The sequence below is a fragment of the Lodderomyces beijingensis genome (genome assembly GCF_963989305.1).
Source record: "Lodderomyces beijingensis strain CBS 14171 genome assembly, chromosome: 6".
Lineage (NCBI taxonomy): Eukaryota > Fungi > Ascomycota > Pichiomycetes > Serinales > Debaryomycetaceae > Lodderomyces > Lodderomyces beijingensis.
In genome coordinates this window covers 882057-903718 of record NC_089975.1, presented here as the reverse complement: position 1 = coordinate 903718, position 21662 = coordinate 882057, and the positions used below count along the sequence as shown (strand labels likewise).

General features: G+C 46.6%; 9 protein-coding genes across 9 annotated transcripts; 5 read left to right on the top strand and 4 right to left on the bottom strand. All coding sequences in view use genetic code 12, as the record gives it.

Moving 5' to 3' along the window:
* Window positions 1–265: 265 nt before the first annotated feature.
* Window positions 266–2593, top strand: LODBEIA_P50990 (uncharacterized protein; the record flags this gene model as incomplete). Its single annotated transcript, XM_066975393.1, has 1 exon — window positions 266–2593. One exon carries the CDS (start codon window positions 266–268, stop codon window positions 2591–2593), a length of 2328 nt encoding a protein of 775 aa, XP_066832037.1.
* A 345-nt stretch (window positions 2594–2938) lies between these two features.
* LODBEIA_P50980 (uncharacterized protein) lies at window positions 2939–5386 on the top strand (the record flags this gene model as incomplete). Its single annotated transcript, XM_066975392.1, has 1 exon — window positions 2939–5386. The coding sequence occupies one exon, from the start codon at window positions 2939–2941 to the stop codon at window positions 5384–5386; it is 2448 nt and encodes an 815-aa protein (XP_066832036.1).
* Window positions 5387–5520: 134 nt separating this feature from the next.
* LODBEIA_P50970 (uncharacterized protein) lies at window positions 5521–6717 on the bottom strand (the record flags this gene model as incomplete). The annotated part of the gene is made up of 1 exon (XM_066975391.1): window positions 5521–6717. One exon carries the CDS (start codon window positions 6715–6717, stop codon window positions 5521–5523), a length of 1197 nt encoding a protein of 398 aa, XP_066832035.1.
* A 2746-nt stretch (window positions 6718–9463) lies between these two features.
* LODBEIA_P50960 (uncharacterized protein) lies at window positions 9464–11746 on the top strand (the record flags this gene model as incomplete). The annotated part of the gene is made up of 1 exon (XM_066975390.1): window positions 9464–11746. The coding sequence occupies one exon, from the start codon at window positions 9464–9466 to the stop codon at window positions 11744–11746; it is 2283 nt and encodes a 760-aa protein (XP_066832034.1).
* A 500-nt stretch (window positions 11747–12246) lies between these two features.
* On the top strand, window positions 12247–12612 carry LODBEIA_P50950 (mitochondrial 54S ribosomal protein mL49; the record flags this gene model as incomplete). Its single annotated transcript, XM_066975389.1, has 1 exon — window positions 12247–12612. The coding sequence occupies one exon, from the start codon at window positions 12247–12249 to the stop codon at window positions 12610–12612; it is 366 nt and encodes a 121-aa protein (XP_066832033.1).
* A 200-nt stretch (window positions 12613–12812) lies between these two features.
* LODBEIA_P50940 (uncharacterized protein) lies at window positions 12813–17201 on the bottom strand (the record flags this gene model as incomplete). The annotated part of the gene is made up of 1 exon (XM_066975388.1): window positions 12813–17201. One exon carries the CDS (start codon window positions 17199–17201, stop codon window positions 12813–12815), a length of 4389 nt encoding a protein of 1462 aa, XP_066832032.1.
* Window positions 17202–17511: 310 nt separating this feature from the next.
* Window positions 17512–17733, top strand: LODBEIA_P50930 (uncharacterized protein; the record flags this gene model as incomplete). Its single annotated transcript, XM_066975387.1, has 1 exon — window positions 17512–17733. One exon carries the CDS (start codon window positions 17512–17514, stop codon window positions 17731–17733), a length of 222 nt encoding a protein of 73 aa, XP_066832031.1.
* A 319-nt stretch (window positions 17734–18052) lies between these two features.
* On the bottom strand, window positions 18053–19279 carry LODBEIA_P50920 (uncharacterized protein; the record flags this gene model as incomplete). Its single annotated transcript, XM_066975386.1, has 1 exon — window positions 18053–19279. The coding sequence occupies one exon, from the start codon at window positions 19277–19279 to the stop codon at window positions 18053–18055; it is 1227 nt and encodes a 408-aa protein (XP_066832030.1).
* An 822-nt stretch (window positions 19280–20101) lies between these two features.
* On the bottom strand, window positions 20102–21487 carry LODBEIA_P50910 (uncharacterized protein; the record flags this gene model as incomplete). The annotated part of the gene is made up of 1 exon (XM_066975385.1): window positions 20102–21487. One exon carries the CDS (start codon window positions 21485–21487, stop codon window positions 20102–20104), a length of 1386 nt encoding a protein of 461 aa, XP_066832029.1.
* Between the last annotated feature and the right edge of the window lie 175 nt (window positions 21488–21662).

Sequence of the window (21662 nt, the reverse complement as noted above, 5' to 3'; positions counted from 1 at the left end):
CGAGAATAGAAAATAGAAGAGGTTGGAACACCGCCAAAAGCCGGTATTGTTGTGCATAGCTCTTCTCCAACCCCATCGTTCTTGTTTTTAATTTATATTTTTTTTTCAACGTATGCAGCGGCAGGCGTAACTGCCTCGATACTTAAAAAGTGCAAATTTTGGTGTTATTGGGCAAGTCAAGTACCAGTATCTATAAAACCCTCGTTGCCCCCCTTGCTCTCCTTTTCTTGGGGCTACTTGTCATATTCGGTTGCAATTGCATGGAATGATTCTACTTATAGACTCATATGACTCCTTCTCAAACAACTTGGCTCGTTTGATCAAGGAGTCTACAGGTAAGGAAGTCATCATCATTCAAAATGACTCCTTTGCACCCGAGGAGTACGAGCAGTTTTTCCAAGAGTGTGAAAGGTTTATCGAGTATGTAGTCATTGGACCAGGACCGGGACACCCGGGCAAGAAGGAGGACGTTGGAATCATACACTGGCTCATCAACAAGATTGCTTCCGGTGGTGCAAGTGGAGAGGTGATACCGGTTTTGGGGATATGCTTGGGGTTCCAGAGTATTTGCCACGAGTTTGGCAACGAGGTGGCGCGGTTGGCAAACGTCAAGCACGGCCAGATTTACAAAATACACCCGACGGAGCAGTGTGGGATTTATCAAGATACGGCGCCGTTTGAGAGCGTACGGTATCACTCGTTGTACGTCGATGGCGAGACTCTATCCCGCGAGATTCGACCGCTTGCATACTGTTATGAAGAAGTTGGCGGTGCAGAAAAATTGAGAGTTCTTATGGCTGTGGGACATAGGGATCTACCACTTTATGGAGTTCAATATCATCCAGAGTCAGTTTGTTCGCAAAGGGGGCTGGAGTTGATCAAGAATTTTGACAAATTGGCCTCTGGGTTTAATAAAGGGAACAGAAACGTACGAATGCGAGCGAATGACCAAGAGGGACATGAAGAACGTCCAGCATGGATGCAAACTCATGCCATAAATGACCACTCACAAGTGCAAAATGGTTTCCACGCGAAAAGTAATGACGTCCACATCAGCTTTCAAAAACTCAACCTTCCCAATGGTATTACACCGGTGGACGTGTGCGATTACTTTTACCGATTGTCGAAAGAGGAAGCCGACTTCATTTTGCTCAACTCGGCGTCGACGCCAGGAGAATGGTCAATCATCGGATTCCCAACGAAAGGAAAGAGCACAATCATCACCCATTCCGTGGACGAGATGAACCACGTTTATTTATCAAAATACCAGTCTCGTGAAAAGCCTCAGAAAGTTGCAGTGAGTGGACGTGAGGGATTATGGCTGTTTATTGCCCAAGAAATGCGCCGCAAGTATATACCACGCGAGGCCATCGTCAAGAAAATCAGCGAATACCATAGTAGGGAAATCCCGTTTTTTGGCGGCTACTTGGGCTTGATATCGTATGAAGAAGGTCAGCACATCAAGTATGAGTCGTTGGAGCTGATGTGCACGGGAACAACGCCCGATTTGAAATTGGTGGAGGTGGATAGATCTCTTGTATTTGATCATGTTACAAAAGATTGGTTCATTATATCTATCTGTGATAAAGATGATCATGGTGGCGATGACTGGCTATCGCAGACTGTGGAAAAGTTGAAAAATGTTTCTCAGATTGACATGGACTCGGTGAGCCTCAGTGTAAGGCAACTCGCCACTTGCAAAGACGGCGCGGAAATACGATTCGAGCTCCCTTCACAGGACATCTACAAGAAACAATTTGAGCAATGCCAGGAGTTTTTGCATTCGGGAGACTCGTACGAACTCTGCCTCACTACTCAGCTGAAGATTTTCTTACCTGCGTATGTCAAGGCATGGGAAATATACAAGGTACTCACGTTGAGAAAAAACCCTTCTCCATTCTCTTGTTTCATGAGCTTTGATGACTGCTGCTTGGTATCTTCTTCACCGGAGAGGTTCTTATCCTGCAAAGACCAAGGTTCCAATAAAGTTGTCGAGTTGCGGCCAATAAAGGGAACCGTGAGAAACACACCTGACGTCGACATGGCCAGGGCCACGCAAATCCTCAAAACGCCCAAAGAGATGGGAGAAAACCTCATGATTGTGGATTTGATCCGGCACGACTTGCACCAGTTCAGCGACAATGTCACCGTTGCCAAGTTGATGTCGGTGGAGGAATACAAAACGGTTTTCCAGTTGGTCAGTGTGATTCGAGGAGTTTTGCCCAACCCCAGGCGCTTTCAAGGAATCGACTTGCTTCAGCGTTCTTTGCCACCGGGCTCCATGACGGGTGCGCCGAAAAAGAGGTCGGTGGAATTGTTACAGAGCATAGAAAGCTTGCAGAAGAATGTCAGCTCGGGTGGCAGAAGAGGCATTTACAGTGGGGTTGTCGGATATTGGTCTGTCACCGACGACTCAGACTGGAGCGTCATCATTAGATCAGTGTTCCACTACAAGAACGACTCGGAAAACTCTGAGACTATGAGCCTTTGGAGAATAGGAGCAGGGGGAGCAATCACGGTGTTGAGCGACGTTGAAGGCGAATGGGATGAGATGAATTTGAAACTCACTAGTGCCTTGCAAGCATTTGATTAAAGCAAAAAAAAACAAAAAAAACAAGGAAAAAGAAAACTTATAGATTGTAAATACATGCATAGCAGCATTAATCCGGAGAAAGAAGCATATAGGAGCAAGTCGATTGATCCTCGAAGGGCATGTTAACTGGTATCTAGAGGCATCTGGTATCTGGTATCTGGTATCTAGAGTTCTGCACATCTGGTAGCACTCGCAATGTATACTTGCCCGAAACATCGACAAAGAAAAGAGCAAAGTTTTCTGTTGGTTTTTACGCCTCGAACAAGATCTACACCATCAAGATTGCCACATTCTGAGCCATAGGCTATATTAGTATATTTTTATATCTATAGATATAGGTTCAGCATGTCCTTTTTTGGATTTGATCCCACCAGGCCGCCGCCAGGCGCAGGAAACGAGGAAGTTTACGATTTTGAAAACACGTATCAAGGATTAGGTGAACCGGAAGAGGATGACGCATTCAATTCAGAGACGTTTGGCGCCAGTACCAGCGAGATTAGGAAAGATTTTAAGTTTTCGGACGAATCAGCAGCTAGTGATAGCAGTTTAAAAACCACCGTCACTGCAAACCAGCCGACTTCGCTTAGTTATGCCCAAGCTGTGCTGAGCGGGCCCGCGAATGATGACGAATTCATGCAAGAGTTGTGGGGAACGTCGAATGCTCCAAGCAAGCCGGCTCCGCTTGAGAAGGAGGAGGGGGGAGGAGCGCCGGAGAAGAAGATTTTGTCGTTGGAGGAAATCGAGGCCCAGCTTACTGCTATTGACCAATCTCAGCAGCAGTTTCCTCCACAGCAACATGGCCTGTTCCCTCCTCACGGTTACGGACTCCCCGGGATGATGCCTTCTCACCATCTCAATCCACATGCACCGCCGCCACCACCACCTCAATTTAATGGTTATGTCATGGGTGGGTACATGCTCAATCAATTTGGCTATCCCGGAATGTTGCCCCAGCAGATTGCCCACATGCCGCCTCCCGTGGCTCAAGCTCCTCAGTTTCAGCAACCTACTGAGCAAAATCAACCACCACAAGTTCAACAAGGTGACAATCTGCAACCATCGGTGGCTGAAAAGGAAAAACAAGCTGCTTCATCACAACCCGTGAGGATTCAAAAAGTCGACTTGTCCCAATTCCCAGTGCTCGGATCGAAAGAAGCCATCCAGCAGCACCAGCACCAGCAACAGCAGCAGCATGAGTACTTGGAGCAACACCAACAACAGCAACCACAACAACAAAATCACCATCATCAGCAACAACAACAACAACAACAACAGCAACAACAGCAACAGCAACAGCAACAGCAACAATATCAACGTCAACAGCAGCTTCATTCTGGCCAGGTTCACCCCCACCAGCGTCTACAAGACCTAACACCGGAGGAACGGGAAAAGGCATTAAAGAGACAAGAGAAGGTCTCAAGAATCATGCGATACTCGGGAATAATGGTCCCAAAGGACAAGGATTTTGTGACCAGATTCCAATTGTCGCAAATTGTCACTGAGGACCCTTATAATGAAGATTTCTACGCTCAAGTTTACAAAGTCATCCACCCCAAAACGGTGAATGGGATCCAGACCGCTCCAGAAGAGCAGAACAACTCCATTGCTCAGGCATACTTGGACCACAGTGGACACAGATTAGGCGGGCGTTACAAGAGAGCCGACGTTGCCTTGCAGAGAATGCAGCAGCAAGTGCAGAAAGCAGTGGCGGTTGCCAAGGACAGACCTAAGCCTAAGCAATACACCAAGGAAGGAGCTTTGGGTAAGATTTCGTTTGCTAGCGGCAAGAAGCCCAGACAGCAATTGGAGATTATCAGCAAAGCCGCCGAGAGGGAAAAGAAGGAGGATCGGAGTGAAAAGAAGGAGGATATCCGCAAGTACTCCAAAAAGGACATTTTGGCCACGTTGGAGAATATCATTACCGAATTGATGAATGCCGAGAGCGAATCGAGAACCCAGGCTGAGGTCGACACCGCCAAGCTTTGGGAAGCAACAAAAGTGTTGGAGCAGACCTCGACCTCGGGCGACGAGGAGAGCGAAGTCAACCCATTTATCCAATGCTTAAACTACAACAAGATGTTGAAGATCTTGGTTCGTTTCTTCAAGTTTCTCAACCGGGAGCAAATATTGACGATTGCCGCTTTGGTGATGTCGAACTTGGAGAATTTGTCCGTCATCAAGAACGGGTCATATACAACTTACCCCGATAAGAAAGTACCTGCCTCGATCCTCAAACTCGTTGACGCCTACTCGTTGACTTTTTCCAAAGTGTTGATGAATGCCGTGTTGGATTTCAAGTTCAATGAGATTGTGGGGCTATTGGTGATTTTGATCGAGCACAACAATGTCTCCTTTGTCTCCACCACCAAGATCGGCTTAACCATCTTGACCACTTTGTTATCGCGTGCCGAGTTGATCATTGGCGAAGGGCAGATTTCCGCCACTGACTTATCGGAATGGTCATCATGTTACGATGAATTGTTTACTGCGTTGGAATCGAGGATTGCAGCTATTTTCCCGCCCAATCCAGTTGAAGTCGACGATGGATCATCGAGAGAAAACTACATTTGGCAGTTCCTCGCTACGTTATCGCTCGGAGGCAAATTGAGCCACCAGAGAATCATTGTTGACGAGTTGCGAGATGAAATCTTTGGCGTTATGAACCGGGCCAAGGCTATTGACAATCTGGACTTGGCCAACTTGTACAAGAAACAGAACTTGTTGAACAATTTGAACATGTATCTCGTTGTGATGGGGCTTGTTGCCGATGAGAATGAAATTAAAGAGATTTGAAAACAGATGGCATCTAGTCTAGCAAAGTTTATATACCTATATATAAACCATAAAAAAAAAAAACGAAAAAAAATTGTGTGTCCAACGAAAGAAATAAATATATATGTGTATGTATGTGTGTTTTGCATATGAGATTACGACTTGGTTGAAGGAACACTACTCATGATTGAATCATCCGACGACATAAGCGAAGCACAATCAGGTTGCACCGGCGGTATTAACAAAACACTTGAATTAGGGGCATTCTCGGTGGTTTGCTTGGAACTGTTTGCAAATTCCAACTGGGTAGCCAAATGGACATTGAGCAAGCGTTGTTTCTTCAACTGGGTTCGGAGCCGGTGGATCTCGCGTTCTTGTTGTTTCAATTCGTACTTGTGTTTTTCTTCGAGTAGCATCAACTCTAGCAAATGCAAATCGTCAAATTCACTCACCATTTCTGTCCTGGTAAAGTCAGGCACTGCTTCTGTTTCTCCTTCTATTTTTGGTTTTGGTTTTGGTTTTGTTTCAGTTTCAGTTTCAGTTTCAGTTTCAGTTTCTGCTTCTATTTCTATTTCTGTTTCTGTTTGTTCAAGACCAGCTTGAATCGTACTCAGCAGTGACTTATTTCGCGATATCTTAGGCGAGCCACGTTGAGCAAGTGTCTTATTTTCCACAAGATGGAGGCTATTTCTCGATTCCAAATGGGCTCGTTTGAAAATCTGGATATTGGCATCGGTCACAGACATGGCGTCCGATTCGCGCATGGGTGTCGATTCGATCATGGTGGAATAGCTCATTGCTTCTTCTTCAAAAGTGAGTTCTGATCTCGGGCTGGGCATTTGTTCCTGCTGTGGCGATTGCTGGAGCTGTGGCGAATGCTGGAGCTCTGGCTCTAGTTCCAGCTGGGTGACGCTGACGGAGATCAAGCTTTCCGAATGGTCAAGGGAGTCATATAGGTCAAGTATAAAGCTGTCATCTAGAATTTTGCTCTCGTGACGCGTGTCTGGCGACAGCGACGGCGGTAGTGGTAAATATTTGGTTTTCTCGAGACCAGATTCAGGAGCTGGCAAAGGCGGCGTGCAATTGACTCCAGTGGGATTAGGTTTCGTCTGGAGTACATGGTTAATATCTTCTGGTTGAGCATTTTGCCGAGGTCGAGGTGGAGCAAGTACTGCTGCCGCCGATGTTGTAGTGGTGGTGGTGGTGGTAGCTGCTGCTGATGATGAGTTGAAATTGGGTATCGATATCTTGCGGAGCAAGTTCCGGGCACTTGCTACTCGTTTGACAGCTTGCGCAGGCTGCGGTGGTGGAGCTGCTAATGTGGGTCTACTGCTCTTCTTGAATAGCATCATGAACTACCATTTGCAATTGGATTTAAAGGAAACCGACGGGTGGTGATAATGCTGAACCTTTCCTGGGTTCTCGAGGTAAAGCTTTGACAAAGGATGCGGAGCACTTGTAAGACTTGGAGGAAGCAGCTGCAATTTAAATAAATATGCCCCCGTTTTTTTAGACCGGTTTCAAAATGTTGCCCTCCACCCCTTTCCTTCCCTTCGTATAGGTGTGGTTGTTGAAGTGTGTGAAAATGTTGATACACTTTTTCCTTTTTTTTTTTACCAGCATCACATCATCATCGGATTGTCTAGACAAAGCGTTGTCTCTTGTATAGTCTGCTTAACCTAGCAACCTTCTTGACCTCTCCTGCTATCTAGCCGCCGTAATTTGCCATGAGTTACGAGTGATGGGACACAACTAGCCCTGCGATTAACCATCGCACATACCACCCACGTTGGATATAAACCACACAGCAGTTCAACAATCGCCGCTACACTGGTGCTAAAAAAAACCAAAATAGAAGAACAGAGGGAGAGAAGGGGAAGGAGAAGGAAAGAATCACCGGCAATGAAAGAAACAAATTCCACCTGCGGCTCGTATCGCAGAATATTGCATCAGGGCACGGAGAATGGGGAAAGTTTGCTTGTGACGGGTATCCCTTTTTTTCCACGGTTGCCTCTAGCAATCTTCTTCTTCGTCATCAACGTAGAGGCAATAGGCCAAGGGGCCTCAGGGTGTTTCGGGGAAATAGTGCTCAGTTTTTAGACCCGCTGGGGTTTTGTCTTTCTCCTACTCTAATGTTGTGCAGAAATAAACCCTTGCTGCCAGTTTAAGAAGTATTGAAAATAGTCCGAGCCATGGCGATCTACTGGGCAAGGAGCATTGTCATGATGATAATCTGGAAGTCACGGATAGAGAGAGAGGGATAGAGGGACTTTTGTTAGCACGGCCCCGGCAAGACCTGCGCCTTCCAGTATTTGCACATGTACATTCTTGCCTGTTGCCATTTGCGAACACCGTCGGCCAACTCTGGTTGAAATGAGGTGCTTTGTTTGCCCACGATTTCTAAATAAAACCGTCCATTTGGCTTTTAAAAAAGAACCAAAACTAAAAAAAAGACTTAAAGATCTCCAATAGTATTTATGAGGTGCTGCCTTTTAATTTCATTACGAGCATAGGCTTTTTGGTAACAAGGATAAACGCACAGTTTGTCACAACAATACCACATTTGGCGTCCAAGAGGGCAGCTGTGGTGAGGATTTTGCGCAGGGCACAGCAGCTGGGTTGTTTACCATCTGGTCGAGTTTGGCTTCGAATTGGACTTTTTTAGAGCGGAAGCTCGTAACCAACTTCACTGAAGAGAGGGAGAGAGACCCCTATCGGATTGCTGGCACACAAGCACCCGGGGGAGAGTTGGGACATTCGGTATTGCAAACTGTGCCGTGCCGTTTGCAGGGGCCATGGGGTTTGCTCGATATGGAAGATGAAAAGAGAAGGAGATCATCGTTGCTAAAGACTCTTTGGGGGAATCGAGTCCCCTTTGTTTCTTTCAAATGCTGCTCGTACCCCCTCCCCCCAGGTAAAGCGGGGAGCTGCAAAGACAATTCCGTTTGTCGTTATCGTACTGATAATGCCAGAACGTTTGATGTCAGATCTCACCTCAGTTTCGAGACTCTGATTGTTTTGTTTTTACAAGAGACTCGCCTCGGCAATGAATCATGCAGCGGTCTTGTTCTAGGATTTCCCTCCCTCTTTCTTCTTCTCCTCTGTCTAGAGACAAGTCTGAGTCGGATGTTAAGCACACTTGGTATCTTCTAGAAGAAGGGGAATGGCGAAATGTGGCATGATTCTACATCTTGGATCTCCTCCCACCCACACGGATCAAAACACGCATCTTTGCCATTTTCCCGTGCAAATTACTTGAAATTCCTTGCTGTTCGGTTCCTGTTGAAAAATCAAGCAAAAAAGAGTAGATCCTTGGAGCGGGTAGTCTTACACAGGCGCAGGCCAAGAGAGTATATCGAGGATGATTCACTGGCTGCTTATTCGTAGCATTCTAGCTTCTCTGTGGTTTCGTTGAGACCCTGACCCAACTATCCCCGGTCCACTGTCGTCAATGGAGTGTCGTGACTTCGGCAACCAAAAATGCGACACCTGCAAAACGTGGTCACGTGATGCTATACCCAAGTTACACGACCTACACCCACCGCCCTCCCATCCAGGCATCCAGGCCATCCACAGGAGACTCGCAAGCCACCATAAAAACCCTGGCTTCGGGTCAAGCTGGCCTGTTGCAAGTTGATTCGTCCAACATCTGCCACTCACTGGCCAAAGTTTCATCAAGGATCCGCCTCCCTTCCTTCCATCACCATCCATCGGAGCGGCTCCCTAGCATCGCGAAATAGCCGCCCTTTGCAGCGCTTTTATACTCCAACACGATTGATAACCACCAGGGTGATTGCAAATTTAAGAACCACCTTTTATTGCAACTTTTTCATTTTCAACTTTTTTTTTTTTCATTTATTGGATGCCAGCAGAACACCATCGTTGGTTTATTTCCAGAGGCATTAGAGCCATTCAGATTGAGAAGAACAGTGAACAATAAACGAACTGGCTGAAACTTTCTGCTTTTTTTTTTTTTTTTTTTTCCAATAGTTGTAAATGAACCACTTGTCAGCTCCGGTCTGGTAGATAAACGAAAACTGGCTACCAACAGAGACCCCATTCATCTAGCGTCGGTCTCCACATTTAACGGAAAAAGCAATGGCGGGACCAGGGTCTGACAAACTTGAGACGCCGAAATTGCTCGCTGTTGAAGGCGTCAAAAGGGATGGACCGATCTTGTCGAGTGTGCCGCCGATTGCATCATCATCAGTGGTGGCGCTTCCGCAGGAAACCGTCAAAAAGGCATCCTCGGAACCTCCCATAATCACCCATGGCTATGTCCATGGCCACATCCACAAGCACAGGAACCACACTCATATCCATGGCCACATCCACAACCACGACCACGACCACCACTTTCGCAGCGCCAGTGGTGTTGAACAAGTGGCTAAAATCGAAGAAGCTGCACTCGATACTGGCGCTAATGCCAGCACCAACACCAACGCTCAAGCGTCTAGTTGGAGTTCCGACGGCTTATGCGCTGAATTAGAGAATATCGCCATGTGTCAGGATGTATTCTGTGACGAGCTAGACGATTGCTTCTATTTGAACTGCGATGATAGTAGGACATTGATGGAATGCAATGCTGATTGCTGCGACCACAGGGCTCACCATGAAGAGAGTCTCTGCTGCTGCAACGATGCCAAGTGCGAGTTGTCTTTGCGTGAAGAGGTCTGCACTCAGCATCATCAAGATGCAAAGTTGATGAACCTGTGTCAGGATTCACTGGAAAGCTTGGAGTGCTGTAATGACCCCAGGTGCTGTGACGCCAGTGATGACTGTCTGCTTACCGATAACTCAGTCTGTGTTGATCCAACTTGTGGAATGGCCCCAACTAGATCGCTTTCACATGTGGATAAAAGCTATCTTTGCGATTTGCAGCTTTCCAAGCGTCCAATCTTTGAAGACTTGATTAATAACGTGCACCAAAACTTGCAGCAGCAGCAGCAACAGCAGCAGCAACAACAGCAACAACAACAACAACAACAACAACAACACGTACACACACCTGATCATGAGTTTGTAATGCCCGCAGCAAAGAGAGTCAAAAGGCAAGCTCCGAGTGAGTTTGAAATCCATTTCCCACACGAGTGCCATTCTGAAGATGCTGCTGAATCAAAGGAACATCACCATATCCACCAATCGTGTTTCCATACTACGATACCGAACACTTCTACTGCTGCTGCCGACAACGAGCAGGTGATGTCCGACTTTGATTTTATCGTCAAGTTTAACAACTTCAACAATCTTATGGCGTCAGGTGCAGCTACAAACTCAAATTCGCTTGTGCCGACCACGCCACTAATCAAGGAAAATAAGCCCCCGACTGACGACTCGCTATTGCGATACTCGTGCCAATGGGAACACTGTTTCCAGAAACTAACCCACGACAACTTCATGAACCACATGGGTAACCACTTGTCTCAAGAGATGGACATTGGCAAGTCAAACTCTTATCAATGCGAATGGAACAACTGCAACTTCACAGACCAAAGTTTAGATGCTTTGCTTGGACATTTAGAATCTCACAAACAGCCACCAACATTGAAATCGACGCTGCATTTAGACCAAGTTGACGTTTTAAGCCCCTTGTCATCCACCGGCGTTAATGCAACGCAAGACCTGCTGCCAGCGGAAGCCTTGCCTGCACATCCACACAACGAAGTCAACATCACCTCGATGCAAATCTTGCCCAAGCAAACTAGAAAAGCTGCAAGCGCAAGACCAACGTGCTGCGCACAAGCGCCAGAGTTTTCGTGTCAATGGGACATCAGCCGCGAGGAAAAAGGCGCCCCACCGGTGCCATGCAACATTTTCCATGCGTCACAGAAAGAGCTCCAGGAACACATCATCAAGGACCACATTGGCGCCGGTAAGTCAACCTACTATTGCCGCTGGATAGGATGCGACAGACACAACGGGAAACTATTCTCGCAGAGGCAGAAACTATACCGCCACATCCACATCCACACAAACTACAAGCCTTGCAAATGCCCCCAATGCGGCGCTTCATTTGCGGTGGAATCGATGTTGCAACAACATCTCCGTATCCATTCGGGTGAGAAACCGTTTGTGTGTTCCGTGTGTAAAAAGAGCTTTGCCACGAGCAGCTCGTTATCGATTCACCACCGCGTCCACACGGGAGAGAAGCCTTTAAAGTGCAAATGGCCCGGCTGCGGCAAGAGCTTCAGCGAAAGCTCAAACTTGACGAAGCATATGAAGATCCATACCAAGAAGTATGATTGCGACGAGTGTGGAGCTTCATTTAATAGAAAGTATGAACTTGACCGGCATGCTAAAGTACATGAACGCGAAGAGAGCGGTGTCAAGTTGACCAGTCCGTTGCCGAGCAACGGGAACGTTTATAAAAGCATAGTTTAAACACTTTTTTTTTTAAAAAAATACTCATGTCTGTCAAAGTGAGGGACTCTTTATCTACGTTGTAGCTGTTTACAATATCGAGAATTTGGAGCAGGAGTAATGGATTAGTTTGGCAAAGCAAGTATGATTCCAACTATAGTATGAAATGTCACGTGAATGTCAAGCGCACCACACATGCCTTTGATGCCTTTGAACGACTCCGAGCTCATGGCAAAATCAACTACTTGCACTTATCAAAACTCAAGATACCCCGAACTCTTCATGAGCCATTCAAGATCCATCTTGCTACAGCATAGGTCGATCTCGGACGTGATCAAATATCGAAACCATTCATTCACAAATGCTCAAAGGTATTAGAAAAAACCGCTCAACCCGCATCCCACGCGGCGCTCCATCCAGCTCTGAAAAAAAAAAAATAAATAATCAAAATTTCACCAAAACCTCAACCTCAACCCACCCACACACTATAAACAACCCCCCACCTCCCTTCTATACCTGAAATGAAGCAGACAGCAAGACGTCTCCTCAACGTAAAGCCACCGCAACCCGACCTCACGCGCTACGCCATCCCGGACCTCGCATCGATATCTCAGCGAGATTTGCCCAATAACGGCTTTGGCATCAAGAACTACTTCATCCCCAAGACCCGCTTCCTGCATTGGCCAGTCTACATCAAGACTTCAAATTCGACGAAAGTAGTGACTGAGATCAAGAGGGTCCAGGGCGACATACACCAGTTCAAGCGCGACTTGTTGCGTTATAATGAGGAGTTTGTGATTAGTATGAACCAGGCTGCTGGGATTGTTAATATCAAGGGAGACCATGTTGATGAGGTTAAACTGCTCTTGGATAGGGAAATCAACTAAGCTGGAGGAACGCGTTTTGTATATAGAAAAGAAAAAGAAGCAGATGAAGTAGAAGATGATGGGTAAATGCAACAAATACATACCTATACATATATATGTATACATATATGTATTACTATTCGATTTCGTTAAAACTCCATTATGTCGTTATTAAAAATAAAGAAAATAAAAGAAAAACAAGATTTGCGATTGCAGCGATTTCAAATGATACTGCCGTTTTCAGACGATGGTGTGCTGAGATCCGATGAAGGCCCAAAAGCAACCTGTTTGATCGCCAACATCCAGGGATCATTCAATAACTCAACGGCACTAGGTCTCTTTGCTGGATCGTGTTCAAGACACCTTGAAATAAACCGTCTACCTTCTGCACTCAACTGGTCCGGTGCTGGCAATTGAGGCTTGTGTCCCGCAGCGATATGGTACATGATTGCCCACTCGTTATCGAGATTAGCCCAGGGTCTTCTGCCCGTTGCCATTTCCAAAACACAGCATCCCAAAGACCAGATATCCACCACTCCGCTGCGGTCTGTTGACGCACCGGTGATTACTTCGGGAGACATGTACATTGGTGTTCCTGTCATGGAATTCAAATTTTGTTGATTACCGCCGCCGCTACCAGCAGCAGCAGCAGCAGAAGTAGGTCTCATCGACTGTGTTGATGCTCTAGTTCGTCCGCTATTGGCAATGACTTTGGCAGCACCGAAATCGACGTACTTGATCACACCATTATGGTCAAGCAAGATATTCTCTGGCTTGATGTCTCTGTGAACGACACCCGATTGGTGCAAGTAGGCCAAACCTTCCAACATTTGGAACGTGTAAACTTGCACCACCATGTCGTCCTCGATTCTCCCGTGGGTCAACAAGCTTGCCAATGATCCACCTTCGCAGAACTCCATGAAAATGTAGACCTTGTCTCGGTGGACCTCGACACCGTAATACTGAACAACGTTTGGGTGGTTCAACATCTCTAAAACGGTCATCTCTTCTCTGATTTGCGGCACCACTTGTTTGATCGACAGACTATCGTGGAATCGAATCTCCTTTACCGCCATGCTTCCACCAGTGTCCAAATTGACAGCGTAAAACACTTGGCCAAATGTACCGCCACCGATGTATTTCCCCTTTTGCCAACGAATAGACACACTCGAGAAGGAAGACGCCAACAAGGTGACAAATTGGTACTCCAGATCGCTATTGTCAATGACTTTTCCAGCGGACTGGAGATCTGTCAGAAGCGATGCTCGGTATTTTTCAATCTCGTCAATCTGCTCCATGAGCTCGTCGTGGTAGAGCTTATATGCATACTCATCATTCAGTGAGTTTTCAATGTTTTGTCTTTGAGAAGACCATTTCAACAACTTGTTCTTTTCAGCTTCACTCGACCTTGCTCCCATGATATCGAAATGCGATATCAACAAGGACATGCATCTAGCAACTTTCACTTTCAACTTGCTAAACTGTTCATCGCTCAAGAATAAGATGTTGACGCCTCTAGTCATATCCATGGCAAACTCCAATGCTAAAACACACCATCTAAATGTCTTTCTGTCAGTAGGAACGCAGTCGTCACAGATAAATTTCACCCAGTCAATGGCCAACTGGATCAACTTCATAATCACCGATGATTTCCTGTAGGAGTCAAGATTTCTCGCGGCATTTTTCCCATAATCTCGAGCAAATACAAAATAGTTGTTTATCACGGCCTGGTAATCGCCTCTTGTGTCCAACTCCTTAAACTGATTTAGGGCAATCCTGGCCGAGTCCAACACCGACAAACTCATCCGAAAAAACGCCTTGTTTGTCTTGGACAACTCTTGATGAACTTTGGTCAACGAGCATCGATGTTCAACGGGCTTCATGCCACCGCCAATCGTAAAGACATCACTAACAAGGTCCAAGAATTTATCCTGAATAACGTGCATTTCGTTGCTTGGCACCTTGGCAACCACCAATAATTGGCCATTTTTCAAATCGGTGATGGGTACAGATTCAATGCTCACATTGACAACAGCTCCTTCCCATACAATTGGCTTTTGAGGGCAAAGCGCTAAAACATAACCATGCCTTGTTGGATCTCGTTCAACAATCTCCTCTCTATAGCCATCGCCATCGCTGGAGGCTTGAAGCACTCTAAGTAGTTCGGTAAACGACAAATGCTTTGCGTTTGGTTCCAAACCAACATAGTCTCCACTCAAGATTTTCAATATTTGCACATCATTACCGGTGAGCTCGGCACTGGCAAAGAAATAGGTGCCTTGCGACTCAAGTGTATTTGTATAGACCAAGAAATGATTCGTGGCTCTCAAAATGTCGAGCAAGAGTTTGGTATTGTTCTGCAGTGACGAGGGCGGTATCTCAAACACAAACGAGTTGGTAAATGATCTCGAAATATCACCGGTGAATCTAGCCAATTTACGGCGTAGTTGACCGAAATTGTCTAAAGTGGAACTGTACCATCGCGTCAAATCCTGGTGCACCCCGCTGGACGAGGGGCTTCTGATTGAATGATTGAAATAAACCAAAAGCCTATGGTTCAATCGCAGTGTCAACGAGGCAACTTCTTCAGCCACCACCGCGGATCCTCCATCAATGTAGTAGCCGAGCGATTTGAGAAAATGCCATGCCTCTTCTAGTTCCTCCGGCTCTTTGAATGTTCTAAAGTTTGTTGGAGATCTTGAACTATCTAACAACTTCTTGTTCAATAAGCTCAAGTAGTATCGGATCGACCGAAGCAAGACACTATCAAAGTCGGCAATTTCGGCATCAAACAAGTCTCCCAACATCCAGTTGTTGGCAGGATCGGGCTTTTTGTACTGCTGGATCCCCAGCTTCACCTCCAACGCAATCGTGATGTAAGATTTGACATCTTCAAGCATCTGGTCAATCATCATCAACGTTGGGTTTTGGAGCTTGACCGCATAACCTAATCGCACAATAATGATCTCCTTGATCAACTTCATAGGAACGATGCAAATCTGGATCAAGTCGTGCAAATAATCGGGCAACTTCATGATTTCAAACATGCTGCCTAATCGAATGTAGGTGTCCTTCGACTTTATCATCCATGGTGCAATGGGCTTAAAGATTCGCTTTCTAAAAATGGTATGGACATCTTTCTCCTTCATCAACCGCTCAGCCAATGATTTATTATCTTCGTCAAAGATTTTCTTGACAATCTTGCTACTCGAAGGCGACGATAGTCCCGATTGCGGAGTGGTGTCAACTGGGGACTTGGTAATGTCCAACTCATCGTTCCCGATCCAAATTCTCAAGGTCTGAGTTTCTCGATTGATGGCATCAGTGATGGTGAGCCATGCTGTCAATGCATCAACTCTATTTTCAAACTCTTCATTGCGGCAAGCGGGCTTGTCATTGCGCATTTCGGCCAAATTCCTCCATAAATTGCAAGCTTCGTCATACCGATCAAGTATAAGCTCAACTTGAGCACGAATCGGGTTCCCAGTTGGGTCGTCGTAGCTAACTTCAAACTGCATAATGTCCTCAATGAGTTGCTCCACCAAAGTTCTCCTATAAGCTACGATTTTCCGTTGATCATCCTCGGTTCTGTTGAAGATCTTGGCGCGTATCCCAAACCAGATATTTTCCTTGAAGGCCGCATGGAAATAGCCCTCGAGTGGGTTATCTGGGTTGTTATTGTTGATGATTTTGGTCTTTTCCGAGCGAACAACATCACCAGTTAGAACCGAGGATAGCATCGATTGCCAATCGAGTCTCTCAATGACCCCCGGATCATCGGTTTCTTCATTGCGGAAGTTGGTGATTTTCTTCAAGTTGACGCTCGAGTTTTTCATCAACGACACCGCCATGCTATAGTCGATCTGGTACTTGTCCTCGTCAATCGACGCCAACAATGCGCTATCGCCGCCATCGGTCGATCCGCTTTCGTAATCTTCAAACTCATCTTCGTCTTCTTCGGCAATGCTCCTATTACCGTCGTCGGCGCCGGTGATGCCTTTCGTATAGTAGTCGTCGACGGTCTGGTTCTTAATCTTTCGCAAGTAGGACTTTTCCTGCGCAAAATACTGGGCATTTTGCTGGTGCAACGACGGCTGATTGAGCAGCCTGGATCTTGATCGGATAACCGATCCTCCACTGGGAGACCGGCTAACCGAGGGGTGGTGCGGTGCATGAGTGGGGCTTCCGGGCACGCCACTTGCCGAAGGAGCAGCGGGCGACTGGGGCGTTTCGTTGTTGCCGTTGCTCAATGACCGTTTTACATGCAGATGCGAAGGTATCGTGGGTATGCTATTGGACGTCTGCGCCCGCAAAAGCGACGGATGTCGACTCGTTGAAAGCGACGAAGTAGTGGAAACGCTCGCATAGGAGCTTCGGCCCTTGCTCGACGCATTGCTGCCCTTTCTAGAGTTTGGCAACGACCCATGCTGAGCCTGCCGAACCTGCAATGTCCCGTGCGGCTCCACCGGCGGCCGTTCTGCCTTCCTCTGCTGGCCTTGCTGCTGGAGCTGCTGGAGTTGTTGGCTCACCTGTTCCTCTTGTTTGCGAAGCGCCTCTGCTGTCAATTTTGTCGGTTCTTCCCCTGGAATCTCGGAAACAATGTCACCCATGATCACAATATAATGACCCGGAGGCGGCGGCTGTGTAAAGGCTTCCCTGTATCCCTGTGGGTGGTTTGAGCTGGTATTGCCCCTGGTGGTCTCAATTTGGTTGCAAGAATTTCTAAGGCGTCTCGCTCTCTCACGGACAATCAATCCAACAGTGTGAGAGAAAAAAAACCAGATTCGAATATGGGGGACATCTTATCACCGCAACTTATTGGAGATGGGCTTTGACTTACACGGTCGATGGTCAAGAGGGCAGGAGGACTAATCCGGTGGAAGCGAAGGTAAGCAAAGAAGGAAAAAGGACCGCTATACAATGATTGAGGTTCAGGCGAACGATAGGCTAGGTAAAAAGATTAGAGTCAAGTGTCTACTCGAGGACACCATTGGGGACTTGAAGAAGGTGCTTTCGTTGCAGATTGGCACTTCGTATGAGAAGATCGTGTTGAAGAAAGGGCACCGGGTTTACAAGGACCACATTTCGTTGGACGACTACGAGGTTCATGACGGGTTCAACTTTGAGTTGTATTATGTTTGAATTAGGGGCGATAGTGTATGTAGATGAAATTAAAGAGTGGGAAAAAAGGAACAACAGCAAGCAACAAGCAACCAGCAATAAAAAAAAAACATCAAGTATTAATACAGCATCTATGGGAAGGCAATCATCATGGTTGGACACATTGTAATATGCAAAGAGGTTCGTTTGGCTAAACCTCGTGAAAACAAAAAAATGAAAAAAAAAAGAAAGGATATAGTAGGTTGATTGGGTTTGTTTGGTTTGGTTTGTTTGTTTGGTTTGTTTGGTTTGTTTGTTTGGTTTGTTTGGTTTGTTTGTTGGTTGTTGATAGTAATACAAATCACAAGAAGTACTCGACATGTCTCTTGGGTTTCTCTTGGAAATATGCAGCAAAGAAGTCATAATTGTTGGAGGTCAGCTCAAGGCCGTCGCTAAAGTTCAAACCATTGACGCTTTTCCCATTCACGGTATCTTCGTCATTCTCTCTGGAAGCTTCAAAAACATTGAAAAATTGTCCTGGCAAGACTCCTTGTTCGATTTGAGATTTTGTTTTATCGAATCTGAGATTATTCCGGTCGTAAAAGGAATCATCGTTTGATTCTTCTTCCGGGTCATGGTGATTGTTGTTGTTGTTGTTGTTATTTCGTGTCATCAGCAGCAGCAGCAGCAGCAGCGTTGGCTTTTCTTTGGTGTCGTAGTTTGAATGCAAAATTTCCAACACACTGGCTTTATTGCCACAGCGATAACAATAGTTTGGCGCTGACCAAACAGTTAGACATTTCCCTTTCCAGTAGCTAGTATAACCTTCGTTACATAGCTGATGTGCTCTAATCATTTGCACCAAGCTATTATCATGGCAGAATTTGTCCATTATATCGCTTCCAAAGAGATACCCGGCCCCGCGAGGGCTCAATTTGAAATCCAAAATCTCAACATCGGGGTCGGACCAGACTAAATCCGCCATTATCCCGTCGTGAGGTATTTCTCTAAACCTGTCAACCGCCCGTATTTGGTCCAATTGCTGACAACTGGGAGACAATCCGCCATGGCATGCAAATATCGTACCGTCAACCGTGGCCCCCAAGGGCAAATAGTCAAACAAGTCAGTAATATACGTCCAGACATCTGCTGATCCGTTGTATTTATTCAACACTTCAGTGTAAAACCCATAGTTTGTCGTTATAGTTCTCGATTCGTGATTGCCTCGTATTAGACTGATTCTGTTGGGGTATCGTATTTTCAAAACCAACAATAGCGAAATCGTCTCTACTGAATAGTAGCCGCGATCGACATAGTCACCAAGAAACAAGTAATTTGTATTTGGCGGCGAACCGCCGATCTTGAAAATCTCCAATAGATCATGATACTGGCCATGGATGTCACCCACAACGGAAATGGGGCTTTGCAACGATATGATGTTTGGCACAGACAAAAGCTGTGTTTTCAACAAATGGCATAGTTGATGGATGGTTTCTGGAGGTAGTATCTTGGGAGGCTTATGCTCTAATAATTGTTCTAGGCAGTAATCTAGATCCGATGTTGGTATACTGAAAGGCACTGTCATCATGTGCGTGCACGCGATGGGGCAATGGCTGAGGGAGGAAGATGGCAGGAGGGCAGGGTTCAAAGATGATGAGTGTTACTGACCAAGGTTCTTGAAATGCCCGACATATATATATATATGTATATAAGCTTGAATGGAAATAAGGGTCTGATCTTTTGAGATTATTTGGGGGGGGAATGTCGTGAAAAGTACGGCACAGGTGATATCTTGTGTATATATATGTAGTTGCAGTAATAGTAGCGGTAGCCTCTTCTTGTATCACTCTAAGCTAGGCCGGGATCCTCTGCTCTGGTTGTTGTTGCACTAGTAGCAGTCTGGCAGCAGGGTATTCAACGTTTGTTGTTGTGGGAACTGATTGGCGTTGATGTTGATAAAAGAGAAAGTGAAAGAGAGTGGACCAGAATGAGTCTCGCCGTGGTTGGCGGGTCGCTGGCGGCGCCTCGCGGCGAGCGTCGACCTGGGACGCGGAAGCTCGACGGGAAAATAGCGAGAGATTGCGGGAGAGATCGCGGGAGAGATCGCGGCCAGCTCGCGGGAGAGCTCGCGGGGGGAAATAGCGAGAGATCGCGGGAGAGCCCGCGAGACATGGGGCGCGGGACGTGGCGGTTGGCGGGTCGCTGGCGGCGCCCCGCGGCGAGCGTCGACCTGGGACGGGGAAGTTCGACGGGAAAATTGCGAGAGCTCGCGGGAGAGCCCGCGGCAGTTTTTTATAGTGCGAAATACAACCGGTACATTTTCAAGACGCCAAATGTACTCTCTATCTAAGTTTTATCAGTCAGTCAATCAAAAGATCCAAGACAACACGAACCACATTGGCTCCAATTTCTAAGTAGATGCGATACAGTGTTCCAATACCTTGAGGCCGTCTTTGATGTCAGCTTCAGGGATGTTCAAAGCAGGAACCAACCGGATCGTGTTCATGGCCGCAGTGATGATCAACAAGCCATTCTCTCTACATCTAGCAACAATCTTGTTTATGTCGACATCGTCCTTAAACTGCAAGCCCAAAAGCAAGCCTTTGCCTTTAACTTTCAAGATCTTGTCCGGGTACGCATCGGCCAACTCTTGCAATTTCGCAGTGAACATCTCCGATTTGGAATTGACGGCGTTCAAGAACTCTTCATTGGCAATTTGGTCAACCACGTAGGCGCCGATTCGCGATCCCAACGGGTTGCCACCATAGGTGGTGCCGTGGTCGCCCACGCTCAATGCGTTTTCAATCTTCTCCGTGATCATAGTGGCGCCAATGGGGAAGCCGTTGCCCAAAGCTTTAGCCATGGTCACGATATCGGGGTTGGCTTCACGCGGCAAGTGGGAATGCGCCCACAATTTGCCCGACCTCCCCAAGCCACACTGGATCTCGTCGTAGATCAACACCGCGTCGTTCTCATCACATAACTTGCGGAGCTCAATCAAAAACTGCTCGTCAACGGTATTGACTCCACCTTCACCTTGTATCGGCTCAATGATAACCCCACATGTTTTCTCTTTGGAAATCAACTTCTTGACGCTCTCAATGTCATTGGGCTTAGCAACATTGACCCCGGGGATCAAAGGCGCAAAAGGTGCCTGGTACTTGGGATTGGGAGTGAGCGACAATGCTCCCAATGATCTGCCATGAAATGAATTTTCAAAAGTAATAAACTCCACCTTGGCGTCGCCCTGGCCCCCGCCACTAACCAGCTTACCATATTTACGAGCAAACTTCATCGCAGCTTCATTGGCCTCAGTTCCCGAATTGCACAAGAACACCCGCAGCGCATCCTGCATCCCTTCAAACTCTCTAGTCTTGGTAACCAACTTATTGGCTAACTCACCCGCGGGCATGTTATAGTACAAATTAGAACAATGCAACAATTTCTCTGCTTGGTCCTGGATGATCTTGGCTATACCTTCGTGCGCATGGCCTAGGCACGTCACGGCTATACCCGAGGTGAAATCTATGTATTCGCGATTTTCCAAATCGTATATATGCGAGCCTTTGCCGTGCGTTAGGACCAAGTTGGGCCGCGCATAGGTGGTCACTGTGTATGGCTTCGACACCGTTGTTACGTATTTACCCGTGTGGGACTCACTGTCTGCGTCTGGTGTACCCCGATACGATGACGATGGTGATGAAGCATTCTTGAGTAAGCCGGTGGTGGAGAATAATCTCGTCGAGCTTGTTAGGCTTTTTGTAATCGCCTGTCTCTGTCCCACTGCTCTCAACATTCTCTATCTTGGTAGTAGGAGCTGGAAAACGGTAATTGTAATCCTGGTAATAAACACGGAGATGAAGCTACAAAAAAATTTTCGTTTTTTCAAATTTCACTGGAAGAAGGGATTGCGCGCTTAAGAAGTGATGACTCTTACTCGATTGGGAAGTTTCGGAAAGATCGCGCCACGT